The sequence below is a fragment of the Planococcus citri genome, chromosome 1, assembly GCF_950023065.1.
Source record: "Planococcus citri chromosome 1, ihPlaCitr1.1, whole genome shotgun sequence".
NCBI lineage: Eukaryota > Metazoa > Arthropoda > Insecta > Hemiptera > Pseudococcidae > Planococcus > Planococcus citri.
Window position 1 is genome coordinate 40,506,277 of NC_088677.1, and position 19,244 is coordinate 40,525,520.

The following is a 19,244-nucleotide window of genomic DNA, read 5'->3' on the forward strand; positions in this document are numbered from 1 at the left end:
TACACAAATTTCTGCTTATCCATAACGTTGAAACACACTTAAACGTTCATATCTCGTAAACGGCTGAATCGATTTCGACCAAATTAAAAATTTCTCTAGTTCAGTATCAAAGCAATATTTTGCCATCATCAGTTTCGACTTAAAGTTCGGAGCTTTTGAGTTCAGCGTGACACAAATTTATACATAAATTGATATACCTATAAATATATATATACACATGAAAAGTGGTATTACGCAGCCCATACTAGATAAACCTCAGACTTTTTGCGGCCCATATGGACTTTTTGCAGCCCAGTGCCGGGCTGCAAAAAGTCTGTTCAGTTTTCACTCGCTACAGACATTCAAAAACAAGCCAATGCGCGTGTATATGAGGCAGAATACCACTGAAGACCTGCATTATCCGATTTTATGAACTTGGCGTTACATGCACGAGCTATTCAAGTACCTCACCTCTCGGAAAGTGAATGAAAACATTTTTTTGATGGCGGAAAAAGTCTGGGGAATATCTAAAAAAAATACACTTGAGTGGGGAGCCCTCCTTCAAAATTGAAAATTGAATTACAAGCCTAAATATAAGTCTTTCTCCAACCTGATGGAGTATATACCTTCTCTTAATGGCCCAGCAGTGAGCTGCTTTGAGAACACATGGAAAAATCAAGCGCGCCTCTGCTAGTGCAAACCAAACGTCGGTCCGCAAAAAGTCAGTGAAATGTCATGGGCTGCGTAATGTAAGGGGGCAATCTATATATAAATATATATGTAAACTTATCTCGTTTTGCGCCATACGTCTTATCGTGATCAGCACACTCCAAAACGTCAAGAAAACCCACCCCTACCCAAATCCTCAACCATCATGACAAATACAATACCTCACTTTTCCGTTTCACGGCAAAGTCGGTAATAGAACACATTTGCTTACTAGAGGCGAATATTTTAAAAGAATTTCACACATAAAACCTCGAGTAGGTATTTTCGCGTCGAATGATTGACGCGTAACGTCAATTAAAAAATAAAATGAACGGCTCCCACTAAGGGTCTGGTTTTTCCCTCCTAATTCAAGTAATTTTTCTGCCCTTTTCTTTCGCTCGACACGAAATAAAATTGGAGGTAATATTTTAGTAGCCGTTACGGTAGGGTGTGTCTAGAATACTATACTAATGAAGTACCCATCGCGAAAAGCATTCAATTTCTTCCTTTTTTAACCTTTTCCTTTCTTACCATATCCTCAACGTTTGCCTGGCACGAAGTTTTCGACTTTCGCCCTCGTGTAAGTAAGTAATTTGCTAAGATGTCAGAAAGTCTTCATTCAAGCTTTTCATCTTCTGACACACCCTTCACCGTGTTAGAATTTTTCCAAGTTTCAACTTGAAACGAATATCTTACACAGTATATATTCGCAAGTTTGGCAAACTTTTTAAAAACGTGTCGCTACACCGAAACATAATACGTCGTCGTGGTTTCCACCAACCACCAGCCAGCCAGTCAGTCAGCCAGCCAGCCAGCCAGCCAGCCAGCCAAACAAAAACTCAAACACAAAACATTTGTGGAACCGAAAATTTTTTCAAAACCGCCAAAAAGCGTGTTTCATCAACTTGTCTGCGCTCCGTAAATACGAAACCGAGCTGCATAGGCTATAGCTTTTTATATAATGGTTTTCGGTATGTTTTCAAAACCGAGATATGTGTACGTCCAAAACCGCGAATATTTTTCAAACACTTTCTCGAATCTTTTGCATATAGAACTGGTATGATTTAAAATACGACGCGTTTGAAAAAAAAGAACAAGTAAGAGAGGCTCTTCTATATTTTATAACAATTTTTTTGACAGTTCGTTCATTCCATCTTCGAATATATTTCGAAAAATGTTTTCTAATGGATATCGGTGTAAAATTTCAATTTCGTTCCATTGATATGAAGTATAAATCGATCAAAATCTTTCAGCTCGTCAACAACTCCAGCAAACACGTGTTGTTAAAAGTTTTCAGAGATAGTTTTATTTTGAATGTATTCCATATACCACATTAAAACAAAAAAAAATATTATAACAAAACTTATTATATATACTCGTACTTATGTACAATACGAGTATATGTTTTAAAGTGAAAGGGTAAATGCGCATTTCATTTAATAACTAGGCAACACTAAATGAGTTTATGCTGAAGGGTAGACGTGTTTGCTCAAAATTCAGGTTTCAGGAGCAAAATATATTCACCAAAACACGTGCTCATTTCAATTTTTCTTATGAGTTCTGATTATCAAACTCCAAACTCTAATAATTAGGACAGAGTAGACAACTGAGGCTCAAGTCACAAAATCTGTACCTACGTTTCATTTAGAATCTAAAAAAAAAAAAAAAAAAAAAAATGCTGAAATATTCTAAATTCTCACGAGGATTTTTCGAAGGAAGATTTCAGTGAAAAGAATAATACAAATTTTACCACTCAGCTCATGCATGGTGCAAATAATATCAAACTTAGAAGGCAGACTTGGTAAAAAAAAAAAATAGTTCTTCTCACGCTACTATTTCTACTTGTTATAGAAGAGGGCTTAAAAATTACTGGCCTAATGCTCATCCAGCTGTAGGTCGTCATCATCAACTATTTCAAAAGTTTTAGATGAGTAGTACCATGGTAAGTTTTCATAATTTACTCCACGCCTAATAATAATAATAATAATGATAAAAGTTCTTACTGAGGAGTGAAAAGATTCATATGCATTCGTAGTTCTCTCCGTGTTTTCCATAAATGGATAAGGTCGAGATAAATAGGCACGGAAAAGAAATGTCACCTAAAGACTAAGTAGGAAGTTGGGGGGAGGGGCAAAAGGCAGATTTCACCTCCAATGTTACCTACGTAAAATTTTACAAATCAAAAAAATTAGATACAAATAAAAATCATGTTTTTCCTTTAAACGAAAGTCAAGTATCTGAAGCATCCAATTGAATGAACACCTCATTTTGTCAAAATCTTTAAGTGATATCTAAATACAAATTTACAGAAATACCTACCTACACAATACACACGTTTCCAACTGGAGAATTTGTAATTTTTTTTTGTCACGATAGGAATACAACTGGCCTATCGCATCGCTTAAATATACGATTCAAAAATGACGCACAGTACCTATAATAAACGCATTCAAGTTTGCTTAAAAACAAACGTCGATATCAAGCAAAAAAAACATCGAAAAAACGAAAAAAAAAGAAAGAAAGAAAATGAAAAGAAAGGAAGTCATGCAGATGATGTATAGATACTTTATCTAGATATCTAGAAAAAAGTATAGGTAACTTACATTTTTGTATCGCGTCACAAAAATACCATGAATACCATAATACACAATCATCATTATATATGATACCCTTTTTACTGAGAATTCAACGAATCCGGAAGTGCCGAAGGCAACGAAATATTACAACTGTTTATAAGAAAATTTCTCAAGCTTCAGATGCAAGTAATGAATCAGGTGTAATAATACGATTCAAAAACATATCGAGAGGATTGCAGAAGTTTACTCTAACGAACAAGTGCCGAAGGCGTCACTGCGTATTTCAAAGCGAAGAAAACGTGTAGTTATAGGTTACAATATAAATGTGGTAAATTGTAAAGCTAATGATGAGAAAAGAGCTGATTTTACAAGAAAACTACAGTAAGTAAGAGAATAGGAAAACATCAAAAGAAGTAAAAAAAGAGAGCATCATTCAATGTATTTACTGTCAAATATCTGAATAATCATCAAACTAAGGAATTTTTTTGGTTGGTAGGTATACAATCTACAGACTATACATTGTACAGGGTGCTCATTTGAATCGGGATGCATTTCAAGTATGTACCTAGTAATGATTTCATCCAATAGTAAGACGTTATTTTTTGTGATTTACGCAATCAAATGTTCGAACATCATCACCCACGTACCTAAAAAATCTATCCCGATTCAAATGAGCACCTTCAAGTTTATTGAGAACAATGAGAACCCTCACCTCCGGTAGAGGGCGCTGGAATTCGTGAATTTTACCCACTTTTAGTAGATTAGGAATTAGGATCCTCGCCGCCAAATAGTGACTACTTACATTGATGACAATTGCCTATGTATACAGGGTGTCCTCAGAGATGGACAGACTTCAGAAACAAGTTAACTCTTTACAAACTAAACACTTTTCAAAAAGAGTCGAGAATTTTTGAGTTCTTTTAGAAACATTTCATCAGAAGAGTTCAACTCTTCTTCAAATAAAAGTTTTGCAACTCTTCCAAGTTCTCAACAAGTCAGTACCCAATACTCAATACCCATCTCTGGGTATCCTATATCAAGTTACCTCTTTCCAATGATGGCATACGTAACCCATCGACATCGTGTACGAGTTCATGTTTGTCTGCTTCAAGAGCTGAACTTGAAGGGGTCATCCTGATGCTCGCATAAAAACTCCTATTATCCAATTATTTAAAGCTATTTCGGATGAAAGAGAATGGAGGTGCTCAGAAGTCTTACTTCCATAACTTGGCGCCCTTTAAATAGAGCACAATAAAATGTAGAGCGACTCGGGAAAAAAAGTAAATATAAAATTTATAATTGCCTACGAATAAATAATGAGTCCCTAATACCTATCTAAATCGTAATTTGCCTAACATAATCACGTTCCTTGTACATATTACGTATCATGAAAAAAAAAATCACAAAAATACAGAACGCTACATCCTTTGGGACCAATTGATAAAATAAAAGAAAGAAGACTCGATTAGGATGAAAAAGTACTATCTTTCGCGACATCTGCTACTTCTTATATGTCATTTCTCTGCTCTATTAACTTTTTCTCGGAAACGTCGAAATCTTTTATCATCTATATTCTTACTTTTTTGTTTGTATTTTCAGCAGGTTTTTTTTTAGCACGTATTTTCTCGCGCAGCATTTAACGCTAATTCGTCTCCTCGAGATCATTTTACGTATACACAGATAAGGTATAACTTTTGTTATAGCAAATAGCGGTTATTTGTTTAGTCAAGATTTTCATTTCTTCAAAACCTAATATCAGCCTTACACAGTGGTGTAATAGGTCGCTCCATTGTTGGCTTATACTCGTATTTTTTCGCCTTCATTTTCGTCTTCGTTATATCTACGAGGAAAAAAATGGAAATGATCTTTTAACGGCGTTCAAATTACATTTTTTACACAAAATATAATATAGTTTTACTCGATTCTTCGACGACGTTGGTATTCTTCACTCAACTTATTTCATTTCATATCACGTACAACCAACTAAATGTAAGCGAAGTTAACAAGACAGTATATTTCTAAATTTTCTCTTCATTTTCGACTGATAACATTTTCAGTATAAAATAATCGCTTCTACGAGAGTATTACATGTGAAATTAAATTTCGTAGGGCTTTCTTTTCAAAAAAAAAAAACTTACTAGGTATTTCCTCAATAACCACGATGGCGAATGATGTTAAATTTGATGAAAATAATTTCCTATAAAATGTGATTGCAAGTACGTACTTTACAAAAGCATGTTTCGAATAGGTATGATGAACTTTTTTATTTGAAAATGAATAAGGTAAAAAAGCCGTCGAAAAATGGCAAATACCTTCGAAATATGCCTTCATAATCCCCCCAACCTCATCAGATTTTGGTGGATTTCTAGGTAAATGTTGATGGTAAAAAATGATGCAATCAACTCGAAGGTGCACTCACCTTTTTTTGGTTTTGAAAAAAAAATCGTAATAAATTGATGTAAACATACGTAGGTATATTCGCCACAAGTGCACTATAAAATTTGATTTGAAAAATCAAAATTTAAATTGCACGTAATGCAAGGAAAATAAATTAGATGTGTCTGCAAGCCTTAAGAGCTTCATACAAAATAAAGATTTTATACCGCATTTTACATTACTTTATAAAATGAACGAAGTTAATATGATTATAAAACCGCTGAAAGCGACATTTTCGAAAATGTTTCACAGAAAATAATAAAAAGGTTACCTAATGGAAAATTTCATGAAAGTAGGTAAGTACATTAAAATCGATCAAAAGTTTAATGAAAGTTATCATCGTTATAAAATTAATTTAAGACGACTTCCGAACATTTTAAACTTATTGGTAAAATATTTCCTAATTAATCCAGAAAATAGTGAAAATTTCATTGTGTAGGTTTGTACATAAAACGCTGTATACGAACCTTAACATCGTTCGCTCAAGTAAAACAGTGTTGAAGAAAATTAAACTTTGGCCTACAAGAAAATTTTCTTGCTACACGAAGAAACCCCTTTTTAGTTTTCATAGTAATTACGTACACTTTGATGATTACTTCAATATACTATTTGTTAGCCGCCAGGCTGCGCTCCTCAACACAGAGATACTTCGCCCGTGTAACGCGGCCCTGCCGCGCTACGAGCTACGTACGCTCGTGTAACTCTTCGCACTTGCTGTTTAGTTATACTACGTGTTAGATGTGTTCTCCGTATTATTCCGAGTATTGTTTTGTTTGATGAAGTATTGTTTTGTTTGATTAATATATTAATTGGTTAATTAATATTCTCGGTGTCGACTCGTTATTTCGTAATTATCAATTACTCAAGTTCTCGCCGATATCATGGTAGCAGAGCTGATGGTGACGAGAGCGGCCAGCACATGTTCGCCATGTTGCTGGATGCCTCGAAATCTCAGTATTTATTTCTATTTATTAGTAATTATGCTTATTATGCTTTTAAAAGTGGCTTAATTATGCGTTCTGAGTATCAAAGTACTCGAAATGGCGATTTTCACACACACAGAGATTTTGGCTACAGAGATGGAAAGATGACGCAACACGTGTGAAACCGGCGTCAGAGTAATAAAAAGAGTTCCAGTGGTGAATTTTTCCGAGAATTTTAATAAGATGAGACGTTTATAATACGTATAAAAGAGTTCCGGAGATGATGTGAATTATGATTTATGAAAATATTACGTAGAAATGAGATCTGTGAGTCCAAGATCCACACACGTGTTCGCGGGTAGTTATACGCCGTTATTAGAGATGAAATTCGAGCCAAATTAGTTCAGAGATTCAAAACAAAGCTTAAATTGTGTGTGTTGAAATAGCCATAGCGTGTACAGAGATGCTGTGTAGTTTTCGGCTGCCTAACAGAGAAATTTTTGCCATTTTTCGTTACGATGTGCACACCTCTAGTATGATAGAAAACGACGATTCTCTACGTATTTGGACCAATTTGAGTAACGGGCAGCATCACAGAGAAGTGTAGTTTATGTTTGTGCTTGTGTACGTACGTTTATGTTAATTCGGTGATCGTAACGGTTAGAGCGCCCTAAGGTCATGCCCGATTTTTCTTTGGTCAGAGAAAACTTAGAGAATTTTTCGAAAATTTTGGAAATTTTTGAAAATCTTGGGCTTCAGAATCGTTGTTGTTGTTAGCTAGTAAGTTCAGGCTGAACGCTAACCTATCATACAGAGAAATCAGGCGACACAGAGAAGTGAAATTCAGACGAGAAGTGTGATCCGACTGGACCGAACGACTCTGTGTTGAATTGGAATTAATTAGGAGTGTGACTAATTAATTCAAAATTTGCTTCGCTGATGCTGTTTTTGCGTGCTATTTTTCTTACGTCACGAAGTACCTGAGCCCTTCCTAGTATCGCTAATTTGAGTCAATTGTTCGTGCAGGCTGATAGACATCGTAGAGATGATGATGACCGTAAGAGCAGACGAGATGAAGACAGGTATCACCGGTCTAAAGCCCAGAAACGGTCCAGATCAGACTCCCGAAGCCGCCACCGACGTCATCGTTCCAGTGAGGAACGCGAGATAGATATAGAAGCTGAAACGCGACGAATGAACGAGATTCAGGCCAATATTGATCGTCAACGCCAGAGAGACAGAGTAAGCACACGAACCAAGTTCAGAGTAATTTTTGCATATTTAATTAGAGTAATTAGTATTGATATAAAAATGGGTAACTAGGAAAGGGAAGAAAGTAACCGAAGAAAAGCCCATAAGTCTGAGTCGTCGAGATCAAATCGAGATGTAAGTACACAGAGTAATGTAGATTCGAGTAGACAGACGACTAAGTACAATGAAGGTGATATTGTCACTCAGTACAAAATTATTAGAAACAATAGCAATCAGGCTCCGAAGACAACCAGCACTGAGACACGCACAGAGAACGTAGTGAGTAATGAGAATACGACGAAAGAGGTAGAAAAGAAAAAGAAAAAGAAAAAGAAAAAGTCTAAGTCGCCAGAGAAAGTGAGTCAACCGATAAACAGAGATGCTGTGCCAGTAGCAATCCCGCTACCACCTAAGAATGATTGTCGTACGGTTGCAACGTTATCACAGCCTTCAACGTCATCTCAGAGTTTTACCCAGCATCCAAGTACGATTCCAGATGTGAGTACGAACTCCTATGTACTGAGTGAAGGTGAAGTTCAATTATCATTTTTGAATTGGGAACCAGGTGCGAAGCGGAGAGCAGCGATGGACCAAGCGATGAGTAAATTGCTTGCACTGAGAGCCGAAGATGAGATGGTTGAGAAAGCGTTGAAGAAGAAACGCAAACGTTCGAAGAGAGAGACAGAGACTGAGAAACCGATCTTAGTGAGAAGAGTGCCGGATGCTGTGCCAGCTACCGAGAACACCATTCAAACTGAGACAGTACCGCGACCCGCGCCTGAACAGCAACGTCAAGTTGAACGACCCCGCGCCCCGACGCCAAAACCAACGATGTCCGACGCTTCGGAAAATGAACGCAGTTCTTCGGACTCCGAATCGGACTCGGAAGAGTCGGATGATGATTCGTCTGATTCCAGCTCCGAAGAGGAAGAAGAGGAGAACGGAGATGATTCTGGAACTGGAGGAGGTGCTACGTCGAACAGTACCCAAAACCCTCCGCCTCCTCCTCCACCATCTGGAAATAGTACGAGTACACAGAGTGAGCCAGCGACTGAGACGAAACCGAAGAAATCGTCTAAGAAGTCGAAAGAGAAGAAAACGCGTTCCAGTAGGAAAAACCATCTGACAGAGAATATGATGCGAAGCAATCATGAAACGCGTAAGGTACTGACGAAGGAGGTGAGAATCGAGACGTGGCATCAGATGCTACAGTTGGATGCTGAGATCTACAATATTAACCTCACGAAGCGGACCAAGAGGAAAGCTGAGGAGAAGCAGCTTCGTAATCTCGTCCTACACAGACTAGACGAATATTATTTTGCGAGAGTAGGGCATATTACGCCTGTACAGAAGATGATCGACGCCATTTTCGACTTACGGAGAGTAGAGAGGAACGTGAGTAGGGGTACGATCAAGTCCGAGTTCAACAAGTTAATGCTAGGTAGAGGGGAAACTCTCGACGCTTTCTTTGGGCGTATGGACGAACTTACCTACGACTTTAAGATGCAAACGAAAGGGGAAGAGATTCCCGAGCCAGAGATCTTTGATAGGATAGTAGAGGCGACAGAGTCTATCTATACAGAGCTTAGGGTTATTCTTAAGTCTAAGGGCGAATATCCTCATACGAGTCTCGCTGACCTTAAGTTGTTGTTGTTACAGCTGGAGTCTGAACGGAGAGGTGGGCCGCAGCAGGCCAACTATGCTAGTCACCGACCAGTTACCCGACGGAGCGACGGAAAGCCCCAACCGAGACCGCCTTACAACGCAGATACCCTACCGAGACCGCCCGATCACAATTGTTACAACTGCTCCAACCCGGATCACTACGATTACGAATGTCCGAAGTGGGAAGATGGACCGAGGTGCTTCAGATGTTCGGAGTGGGGTCATTTTGGAACGACGTGCTACAATCCCCGCGTATTCTACAAACACGAATTCGCAAAGTACCGAGATAGTTCCCGAGACAACCGGATCAGAGATACAATTAACGGAGCAGCCCAATTAATTAGGGGTGAACGGCAACCGGAGGATTTTATGGGTATACCGAGATTCGACCGAGACGCGAGAAACGATATCGAAGAAAATCGTCGAAGACATCAATCGTCGAGCCGTTACCGGTCACCAAACCGCGACGAACAACATCGCAGCCGCTCATCCCCGCCGAGGGAAACCGATAAGAGTAGCCGGAGCGCAACAGACAGAGATGCAACCCAAACCGAGAATCGCCGACAGAGCTCATCAACGCATTCGTCAGCCAGCGGTCCATCACCGCCACCCGGACGCGGTCGCTCTATGGCGAGACCGGAGGGAGCGCGACGCCTACGTAATTTTCCTGCGATGCTTGTAGATCCGCACATTGAAGAGGAATCGCCGTACACGTCTTTCCTACTGATGGAGCTACCGGACATCGACGTTAACTCGCTCAATGGAACCCAAGCTGGATTGATCTACAACCACATCGCTAAGTGGGAACAGATGTTGGCTTGGTTTAGAACGCGAGTGGAACTGAGAATTCACGCGATTAACGTCGAGGCGAGAAAACCAACAGAGATCGAGCCTGTATTCGATATAGGCGGCGTCGAGTATTCGTCGTTTTTGGACACCGTCGGACCAGCCATTATTGGCCAACCGATGGTTCAACCGCCGCCTGGTTTTCCGCCGATTCCACCAGTCCCGAAGCCGGTCTACCTGGAACATACGAAAGAACAGACGATGCTGCCGTTTACCAACACACCGCAGCCAGGAACCAGCGCTTCGACGTCGAAAACAGAGAAACCGGTTGAAATGAATCCGATTGGGTGTATTAAGGCGCCGGAGAATAAAACAGAGAAAGGATCAAGCCCAAATAAACCGCAAACGAAAGCCGCGAAGAAAGAAGGCACTTCAACGGACGAAATTTTCAAAAAGTTTCGTGAACAGAATCCGAACGCCGGTAAATCACCTTTGAATCTTGGAAAGGTGTATAATCCACGCAGGGACGCGAGGACACCGAAGAAAACGGATACGAACAGAGAAGGCCCGGAACATCGTAAACCGACGAAGCCGACTAAACTCGATCGTACAATTGCGGCGCCGAAACCCCCAACCCCGCCACCGATGCCGGAAAAACCGTTGTGGGAAGTTAAATCGACGAAAGCGGTTACCGAAGCCGAAATGGATACAACGGCTCAATCCGAAGCGAAAACCGACAACGAGTGGAACAAGCCAGGCCCGAGTTCAGCACAGAGTAATGCAACAGAGAAGCCGCATTTAAATTCGTTAGGCCAAGATATGAATGCGCCGCGGCCACGCACGCCCGAAATCATCCGGCAAAACCTACTAATTCGGCCAGACATTCCGTGCGAAGAAGAATGGGAAATTGGCGACGGAGAAGTGATTGATCGACGGAGAGCGAATTATCGTTCCGTTAATTTCATGTACGTGAAGCAGATCATGGAATTGAACTTCACGAAGGTCAACGAGAGGCTCACCGAGATCGAAACGCGCCTTCACCGAGAGCAGGTTCCTGATGAAGCAGACGAGGGAAGGCCGATGCCGGATGCCGAGAGAGCCCTGTTAACCAGGCAACAGGAGGAGTTAAACGACGCAGCGATGGCGATCACGCGCGTATTGGAAGGTAAGCATGTCACTTTCTTAGGTGATACGGGAGCTACCTCCCATTTTATAAACAACCCAGAGTATTTGACCCAGTCCACAGAGTATGTACACCCTATTCAAGGTGCGAACGGAGATCCGAGTGCGTTACTGAGTTCGAATAAGAGAGGTATGATTTTAGGAGTGAGTGAAGTGTGTAATTCGCAAGTTCATTTGACAGACGTTTTAGCTGTACCAAGGTTGACAGAGAATTTACTTTCGCTAAGGAAGTTTGTAGATCTTGGGTATGAGATCTTACTCACCAATAAACACGCGTCCATCATTGATCCAGTTTCGACGAAGGTTATTTTAGCCGGAGAATACAAAAGACCATATTGGGAATTCCGTATTCGAACCAGAGATCGTGAAATCGCGATGAATACGACGACAAAGGAGAAACCCAAAAAGAGACCTCATTCGCCGACGAGACCAAGTTGCAGCAGTGCCAATACGTCAAAGAGTATAAAGAGGAGAAAGGTTCAAACAGAGAATTTACCATCAACGTCGACAGCTGAAACTGAAAATACACAAGAGATGAATGAACCAAAGGAAGTGAAACAGAGAACGAAATCGAAGAGGAAGGCGAAAAAGAAATCGAAGGAGAGCTCTCCAGGTAGGAGGGAGCGATCTCAAGAACGGAGGGAGCAAAATCGTGAGATTATTTCACCTGTTTACCTATGCCCGGAATCGATTGATGACATCAAATTGAACAGAGAGATCTCAGACGAAGAACTGGGACAACCAATCAACGTAGAGAGATTATCGACGGTGAAGAAACCCATGAACTACGTCGATTTTAAAAACAGTCCAGCCATGAGATGGCACTACAGATTGGGACACTTGAGTTACGACTGTATGATGAAATTAAAGAAGACGAGTCCAGCGTTAGCGAAGGTGAAAATAAGTCGTGAGCAGATTCGTTCGTGTGAAGTTTGCATTCTAGCGAACATGAAATTGAAACCGTTCAAGGAAGTTCGCGACAAATCAAAGTTTATCTTCGATCGAATCCACTCAGACGTTATGGGACCCTTGAAAACACCGACGCTCTACAAACGACACAGATGGATAGTAACGTTTGTTGATGACGCGAGTAGATTCGCTATTGCATACACGATGCAATACAAGTCAGATGTTCTTGAATGTTTTCTGATGTTTCTTAACTTAGTTGAGAAATATACCAGAGGACGTTCGAGAGTATCTACACTGAGATGTGACAACGGAGGAGAGTACACCGGAGCTGCGTTCAGACAGTTATGCGATCACAGAGGAATTACGATTGAATACTCCGAGCCAAAAGCACCGCAACACAATGGAACCGCCGAACGATTCAATCAGACGATTATGTCGAAAGTCAGAGTAATGCTTTTGGACTCCGGAGTTCCTCAATATCATTGGGATACAGCTTTAGCAACGGCAGTCCAAATCTACAACCGAGCACCTCATTCCAGTATTGGTTACAGAATTCCAATAAAACAGATTTTTCCGGATGTGACTTTACGAACAGAGTATATGAGAAGGTACGGATGTATTGCGTATGTACACCGAAATGATCCAACACTACAGAAAGTTGACCAGCGCGCCGTTCTTGGAGTTCTTGTTGGTTTTACCGCTACAGGTTATAAAGTCCTACTACCGCAGTCCAATAAGATCATCCGAGCCACGCACGTGAAATGTGTTGAATTTAAGAACTACAGAGACATAAATGGATTGACAGAGAAATACGTACCAGAGATACCTGAAAGAGAGTGGTTGAAAGAATTCGAAGAGATCTACCGGAAACCTGAAAATGAACCCCGCAGAGGACCGTTACCGACGATCGTTGATAAATGGCTACGTACAGCCTCCAGAGAAGTCCAAACTGATCCAATAGATCTCGGAGCGAAACCGGAGATGAAATCAATAGAAACTCAAACGGATATAAAGTTATCGATCCTGTGTGATCCAGATGATAAGACAGAGAGTGATTCCGACACAGAGTGGATTGAAGAGGAAATTGATCTAGGAGCCCTCACCGCGAAGGAAATTGAGACAGACTTTTCGATAAAGGAACACTTCGACGCTGAGATTGAGAAATTGAAAAAGTACCATAAACTTACCGAAGATACGAAGGATTTAAACGCTTTCGCGCTTATTACGAACATCATTTCTGACCCAATGACGTATAAGCAAGCGATGAAATCAACAGAGAGACATTATTGGCAGGAAGCAGTTGATGCTGAGTTAAAATCAATGGAAGACAACGGAGTATGGAAAGTTGTACCGAGACCCAGAGACACCAGAGATAAGAAACATACGATTGTTGACTCCACAATGGTATTCAAGAGGAAGATCGATACCAAAGGAAACGTGAGATATAAAGCCAGGTTAGTAGCCAGAGGATTTAAAGACAAACGGAGTATGGCGATTTCGAAGATATACGCGCCAGTATCCAGATTGACCACTGTACGAGTAGTATTTTCAGTAATAAACAGATTGAAACTTCACGCCAGACAACTCGACGTAACGACAGCTTTTCTTAACGGAGAGTTGGAAGAGGAAACCTACATGGAAATCCCTGACTGTGTTGACATGTCAGACGAAGAGAAAAAGGAGTTCGTATTTAAGCTGGAAAAATCGTTATATGGTTTGAAACAGAGCCCCAAATGTTGGAACCGAAAGTTTGCGGAGAAACTGAGAGAACTAGGGTTCGAAGCCGATGTCAATGACCCTTGCCTATTTTGGATTCGGAAAGGCAAGTTTCAAGGCATACTGATTATATACGTGGACGATATGATATTTGCTGGGAACGATGCAAAGATTTTAGAGAAGTACGTAGAAAAACTGAAAAGTATTTTCAAGATGACAGATATGGGAGAGCCTAAGAAATTCCTTGGATTACGAATACAGAGAGACAAAGAACAGAATACTTTAACGTTAGACCAAGCCGAGTATTGTGATGAAATCTTGAAGAGATTTAACATGGAGAATGCGTATTCGACAGAGATTCCAATGCAGCCGAAAAGCCAAAAGAAAAAGACAGAGAAACCGAAAAAGAATAAACCGAATAAGCGAGAGAGACGACGTCAACAAAATCCGAAACCAAAAGCGAAGTTTGACGGAGCACCTTTTCCATACAGAGAAGCGATTGGTAGTTTATTGTACCTGAGCAACGCTACGAGACCGGATATTGCGTTTGCAGTAAATTGGCTAAGCAGAAAGCAAGGAAATCCAACACAACAGGATTGGCAGGAAGTTAAGCAGGTTTTTCGATATCTACGAGGTACCCGAAACCTAGGGTTAGTGTATACTGGAACCGGAAAAGGAATCGATGCTTATTGTGATGCAAGTTTTGGAGATTGCGACGACACGAAGAAATCTTCTGCCGGAATTGTAATTCGACTCAACGGAGATCTGGTCAAATGGTCCAGTAAACGACAGGGCTTAGTAGCCAATTCGACGTGTGAAGCCGAATATATCGCGATTAATTCATGTTTAGTTGATTGCGTAGGTGTAAACGCATCCCTGACGAGAGCCACCGGAGAAGATTACCGACCATACGTCATTCACGGAGATAATATTCCAGCCCTTACGTGTGCAAACAAACCTGGAGCACCAACGTTGAAACACGTTACAGAGATCAAGATGCATTATATTTTGAATGCTGTAATCGAGAATCAAGTCACTTTAGAGTGGGTTAAATCAGCTGACCAAGACGCTGACATTTTGACGAAAGCCTTACCGAAAGAGACGTTTATAGAGCAGAGAGACAGATTACTGAGTGAAATTAAGTAGAGTTTTCATCCCCGAGCCCGTCCCGCCATGAATTCAGAGTAAACAGAGTAGTACAGACTAATACAGATATGCGTATGTGTTTATTAATTGTCTTAGATCCTGGTTCAATTGAAGACGCGATTGAAGGTCTGCATCAATTAATCGAGATGTCGCGTATTTACCACTTTGCGCTGGATGAACACCCGCAACGCGTATTAATGATGCTGCGAACAGAGAACCTAACTATTGATGAACGTAGACGTCAGAGAAATCGCGAACGGAGACACCGCAATCGAGCGCATCGCCGAAACGCCGATAACGTAGACGACGGTATTGACGTCGATTATTTTTCCGATTCTGAAGATCGTGGTCCAGGCGATGCTGCGCCGAATTTTCAATTACTAGGCGAACGTTTACTTGATGAAGCCTATCAACGGAGAAATCAACACGATAACGACGATCAACCAATGGGATAAACAGAGAGAAAAACAGAGAAAAATTTTTTTATTTTGTAATTTGTCGTTGAATTGTTCCGAATATTCATGTGTTGAATCTGTGTTCCTGTTTATTTGAATTTTGTGATTTATTTGTTCCTGTTAATTATAAGCTGTAAATATGTTTTTGCGAAAGATGAGTCGCGCAGGGAGGGAGTGTTAGCCGCCAGGCTGCGCTCCTCAACACAGAGATACTTCGCCCGTGTAACGCGGCCCTGCCGCGCTACGAGCTACGTACGCTCGTGTAACTCTTCGCACTTGCTGTTTAGTTATACTACGTGTTAGATGTGTTCTCCGTATTATTCCGAGTATTGTTTTGTTTGATGAAGTATTGTTTTGTTTGATTAATATATTAATTGGTTAATTAATATTCTCGGTGTCGACTCGTTATTTCGTAATTATCAATTACTCAAGTTCTCGCCGATATCACTATTTTCACAAAAAAACGACGGAAAAACTTGAAAAAATTAGTTTATAAATTTCCACAATTCATTTTCCGGGCCCTATAAAAATATTATTGTACATGTACCTCCGGAGTTTTTTATTTTTATTTACAGGTACCTACTCGTGGTTATGCGAAAGTATTAATTTACATCGAGTATTTCACCATCATCACGTGGTAATTTAAACGAGTAGCGCCTTTTTAGCTTTGCTCGGCCTCCCTCTCTTCCTCTTCTGCCCGAGAGGCACATTTTTCGCTCCGATCGGCACTGTCGCATTCTGAAGTTTTACTTCCATTCCTAATGTGTGCTTACATATTACATTTTTGACGAAAAATGGACAAGTACACATCGATTTGCGATCACCCATTGTACACAAAAATGGTCAACACATCAAACACTTCCTTTTCTAATTCATTGAATGATTTCCAGGCCTCATATTTTCGCTTATAACTAGCAACTACGGCGTTCAAAACAGGTTTCTTCGCTGAGGAGGAAGCCACAAAGAAAATTTGCCTGTCAGAAGCGGAGGAATTCTTAACAAAAGGGGCATTTTTGACGGACCATTGATCAAATTTAATCCAAATTGGAAGCGATATTAAAGACATGAATGAAATGGAAATGATAAGATATGAGATATCCAAACGAACGAACATTCATCGGGCATTCCTTTTTTCGCGATGTGAATTTTTTATGTTTGTCGATCAAGGTCTTTTGTTCAATGTTGTCGTTTTAACAACCAAAACAGTCGTTAAATCGCCTGTAATCTAGTTCAAAAACCATTGTTTTGTGTGGTTGTCCTGGCGTGCAATTCACTTTTTCTGTCGTTCAATTGAAGTTTTACCAAAAACAATTCCCTCACTTTTCAGGTTTTCTCTCATATGACAAAATTTAAGTTATGAAAGGAAAACTCTCCGAAAACTCTCCTCCCCTGCCAAGTTGTCAACATTTTTGTCTCGAAATATTATGTAGACTAGCAGAATGCTAGCATTAGTAGCACCCACCTAGCATGAGTAGCAGGAAACTAGCATGATACTAGCGTTATGCTAGCATGAAATGAACTAGCATAACATGCTAGCAAAATGCCAGCTTATTGCTAGCATGATACAAACTAGCAAGAAGTATGTTAGCAATGAGCTAGCTACATGCTAGCTACATAACTACCGAATGAAGCTAGCATTTCCCGCTAGCAAAATGCTATCATATATCTAGTATGAGATGAGCTAGCACAATGCATGCTAGCAATATGCTAGTTAAAACCTTGCCCCTTAATTACCAAGCGATGCTAGCAGTTCATACTAGCATGATGCTATCATATCGCTAGCATGGGGTGAGCTAGCAAAATGTATGCGAGCAATGTGCTAGTCAACCCCTTGCCTCAAAATTACCTAGTAATGCCAGTTGTCCCTGCTAGCATGATGCTATCATATTGCTAATGCAAGATTATCTAGCAAAATGTATGCTAGGGATATGCTAGTTAAAACCCAGCACCATAATTATCGAGTGATCCCAGCAGTTCCTGCTAGCAAAATTCTAGCATAATACTAGCCTGAGATGAGCTAGCAAAATGTATGCTAGCAACATGCTAGTTATATCCTAGCATCATAATTACCGAGCGATGCTGGTAGTTTCTCCTAGCATAAAGCTACCATGTTGCTAGCATGATATGAGCTAGTAAAAAGTACACTAGCCATACACTAATTAATCCTAGGAGAATAATTATCTTATTAACAATTTTACTAGCAGAATGCTAGCATTAGTAGCAGAATACTAGCACGGTGCTAGCATGGAATCAACTAGCAGATTACCAGTTAGAGTGGTGTTAGCACTTAGCACTTTGCCAGCAGACATTTTATTGGAAAATTCATCCTAGCATTGAACTGGTATGATGCTAGCATGCGGTGAACTAGCAAAAGACAGGCCAGCAATTTGCTGGTTACATGCTAGCAGCATAACCACCGAGTAAAGCTAGCAGTCAGTACTAGCATATTGCTAGTGCATTGCTAGCACCCTGTAATGGTGCTAGCATGAGGTGAACTAGCAAAAGGCATGCTAGCAATCTGCTAGTTACATGCTAGAAATACAATCACAGGTAAACTTGCACTAGTCTACTGCTAGCGCTATTCTAACCTTGGTAAAGCTAGCAGTCAAAGTACTAGCATGGTGCTGGATTTTCGTTAAAAGACTTCTTATCCAGGTGCTAGCAGTCAAGTGCTAGCATAATGCTAGCAAATTGCTAGCGTTGTTCTTTAATATGATACACTTAACTTCTCTTAGATGAAGTATGTAGTCAAGTCGAATATAAGCTCAATACAGTTTCCTGTTTAAATTAAGAAGAGTGAAGTTGGCAAACTAATCACTCAGCTTATACTAGCACAAGATGCTAGTACAATGCTAGAGGGCAATTGCCCATTTTTGGATATTCTTGGGAAACGTACCATAATTAAAAATATACCCTATTCTTTTATAAGGAAATTAATAAACTTCTAGCATTCTTCATATTATACACATGCTAGCATATGCTAGCAAAAAGCTAGCAAGATCATGCTAGCACCAGTAGCACCATTTTGAACACCTGCACTAGCGTATCTGCTAGCAAACTGACGCTAGTATAATGCTAGTCCCCCTGCTAGAAGTATGCCAGTTGTATGCCAGCATATGCTGGAAATATGCTAGCATGACTATGCTAGCACTGGTTGCACCATTTTGAACACCTTTCCTAGCATATCTGCTAGCAAACCATCGCTAGCATAATGCTAGAAAAATGCTGCTAGCATGGTGCTAGTACCATTTTCCTAGCATTGTGCTGGCAACAGTTTGCTAGCAGATATGCTAGGAAAGGTGTTCAAAATGGTGCAACCAGTGCTAGCATGGTCATGCTAGCACTGTTGCTAGCATTCTGCCACTTGAAATTGTCAATAGGGTTCCGTCAAAGGAAACTGAAAAATACTATACCTATGAACATTGATCTGGAATTTAGATAAAAGATCAAAGTTTATTAGTAGTTGATGATTGCGTTTTCTTCACGATTTCAACATCTGATATACAACATGC

General features: G+C 40.3%; 2 protein-coding genes across 6 annotated transcripts in view; one reads left to right on the plus strand and one right to left on the minus strand.

Moving 5' to 3' along the window:
- tei (teiresias) overlaps window positions 1-19,244 on the minus strand; it is a 128,853-nt gene that overhangs the window by 60,137 nt on the left and 49,472 nt on the right. The window lies entirely within an intron of this gene.
- LOC135831923 (uncharacterized) lies at window positions 6,308-16,095 on the plus strand. Of its 4 annotated transcripts, none has more exons than XM_065344785.1 (5): window positions 6,308-6,583; window positions 7,649-7,864; window positions 7,946-8,371; window positions 9,533-11,489; window positions 15,374-16,094. In XM_065344785.1, exons 1-5 carry the CDS (start codon window positions 6,581-6,583, stop codon window positions 15,730-15,732), a joined length of 2,961 nt encoding a protein of 986 aa, XP_065200857.1. In that variant the 5' UTR covers window positions 6,308-6,580; the 3' UTR covers window positions 15,733-16,094. The 4 variants fall into 4 exon arrangements, with proteins under 4 accessions (XP_065200857.1, XP_065200858.1, XP_065200859.1 ...); XM_065344786.1 differs by having other exon boundaries at window positions 6,510-6,583; window positions 7,946-8,008; XM_065344787.1 differs by lacking the exon at window positions 7,946-8,371 and having other exon boundaries at window positions 6,510-6,583.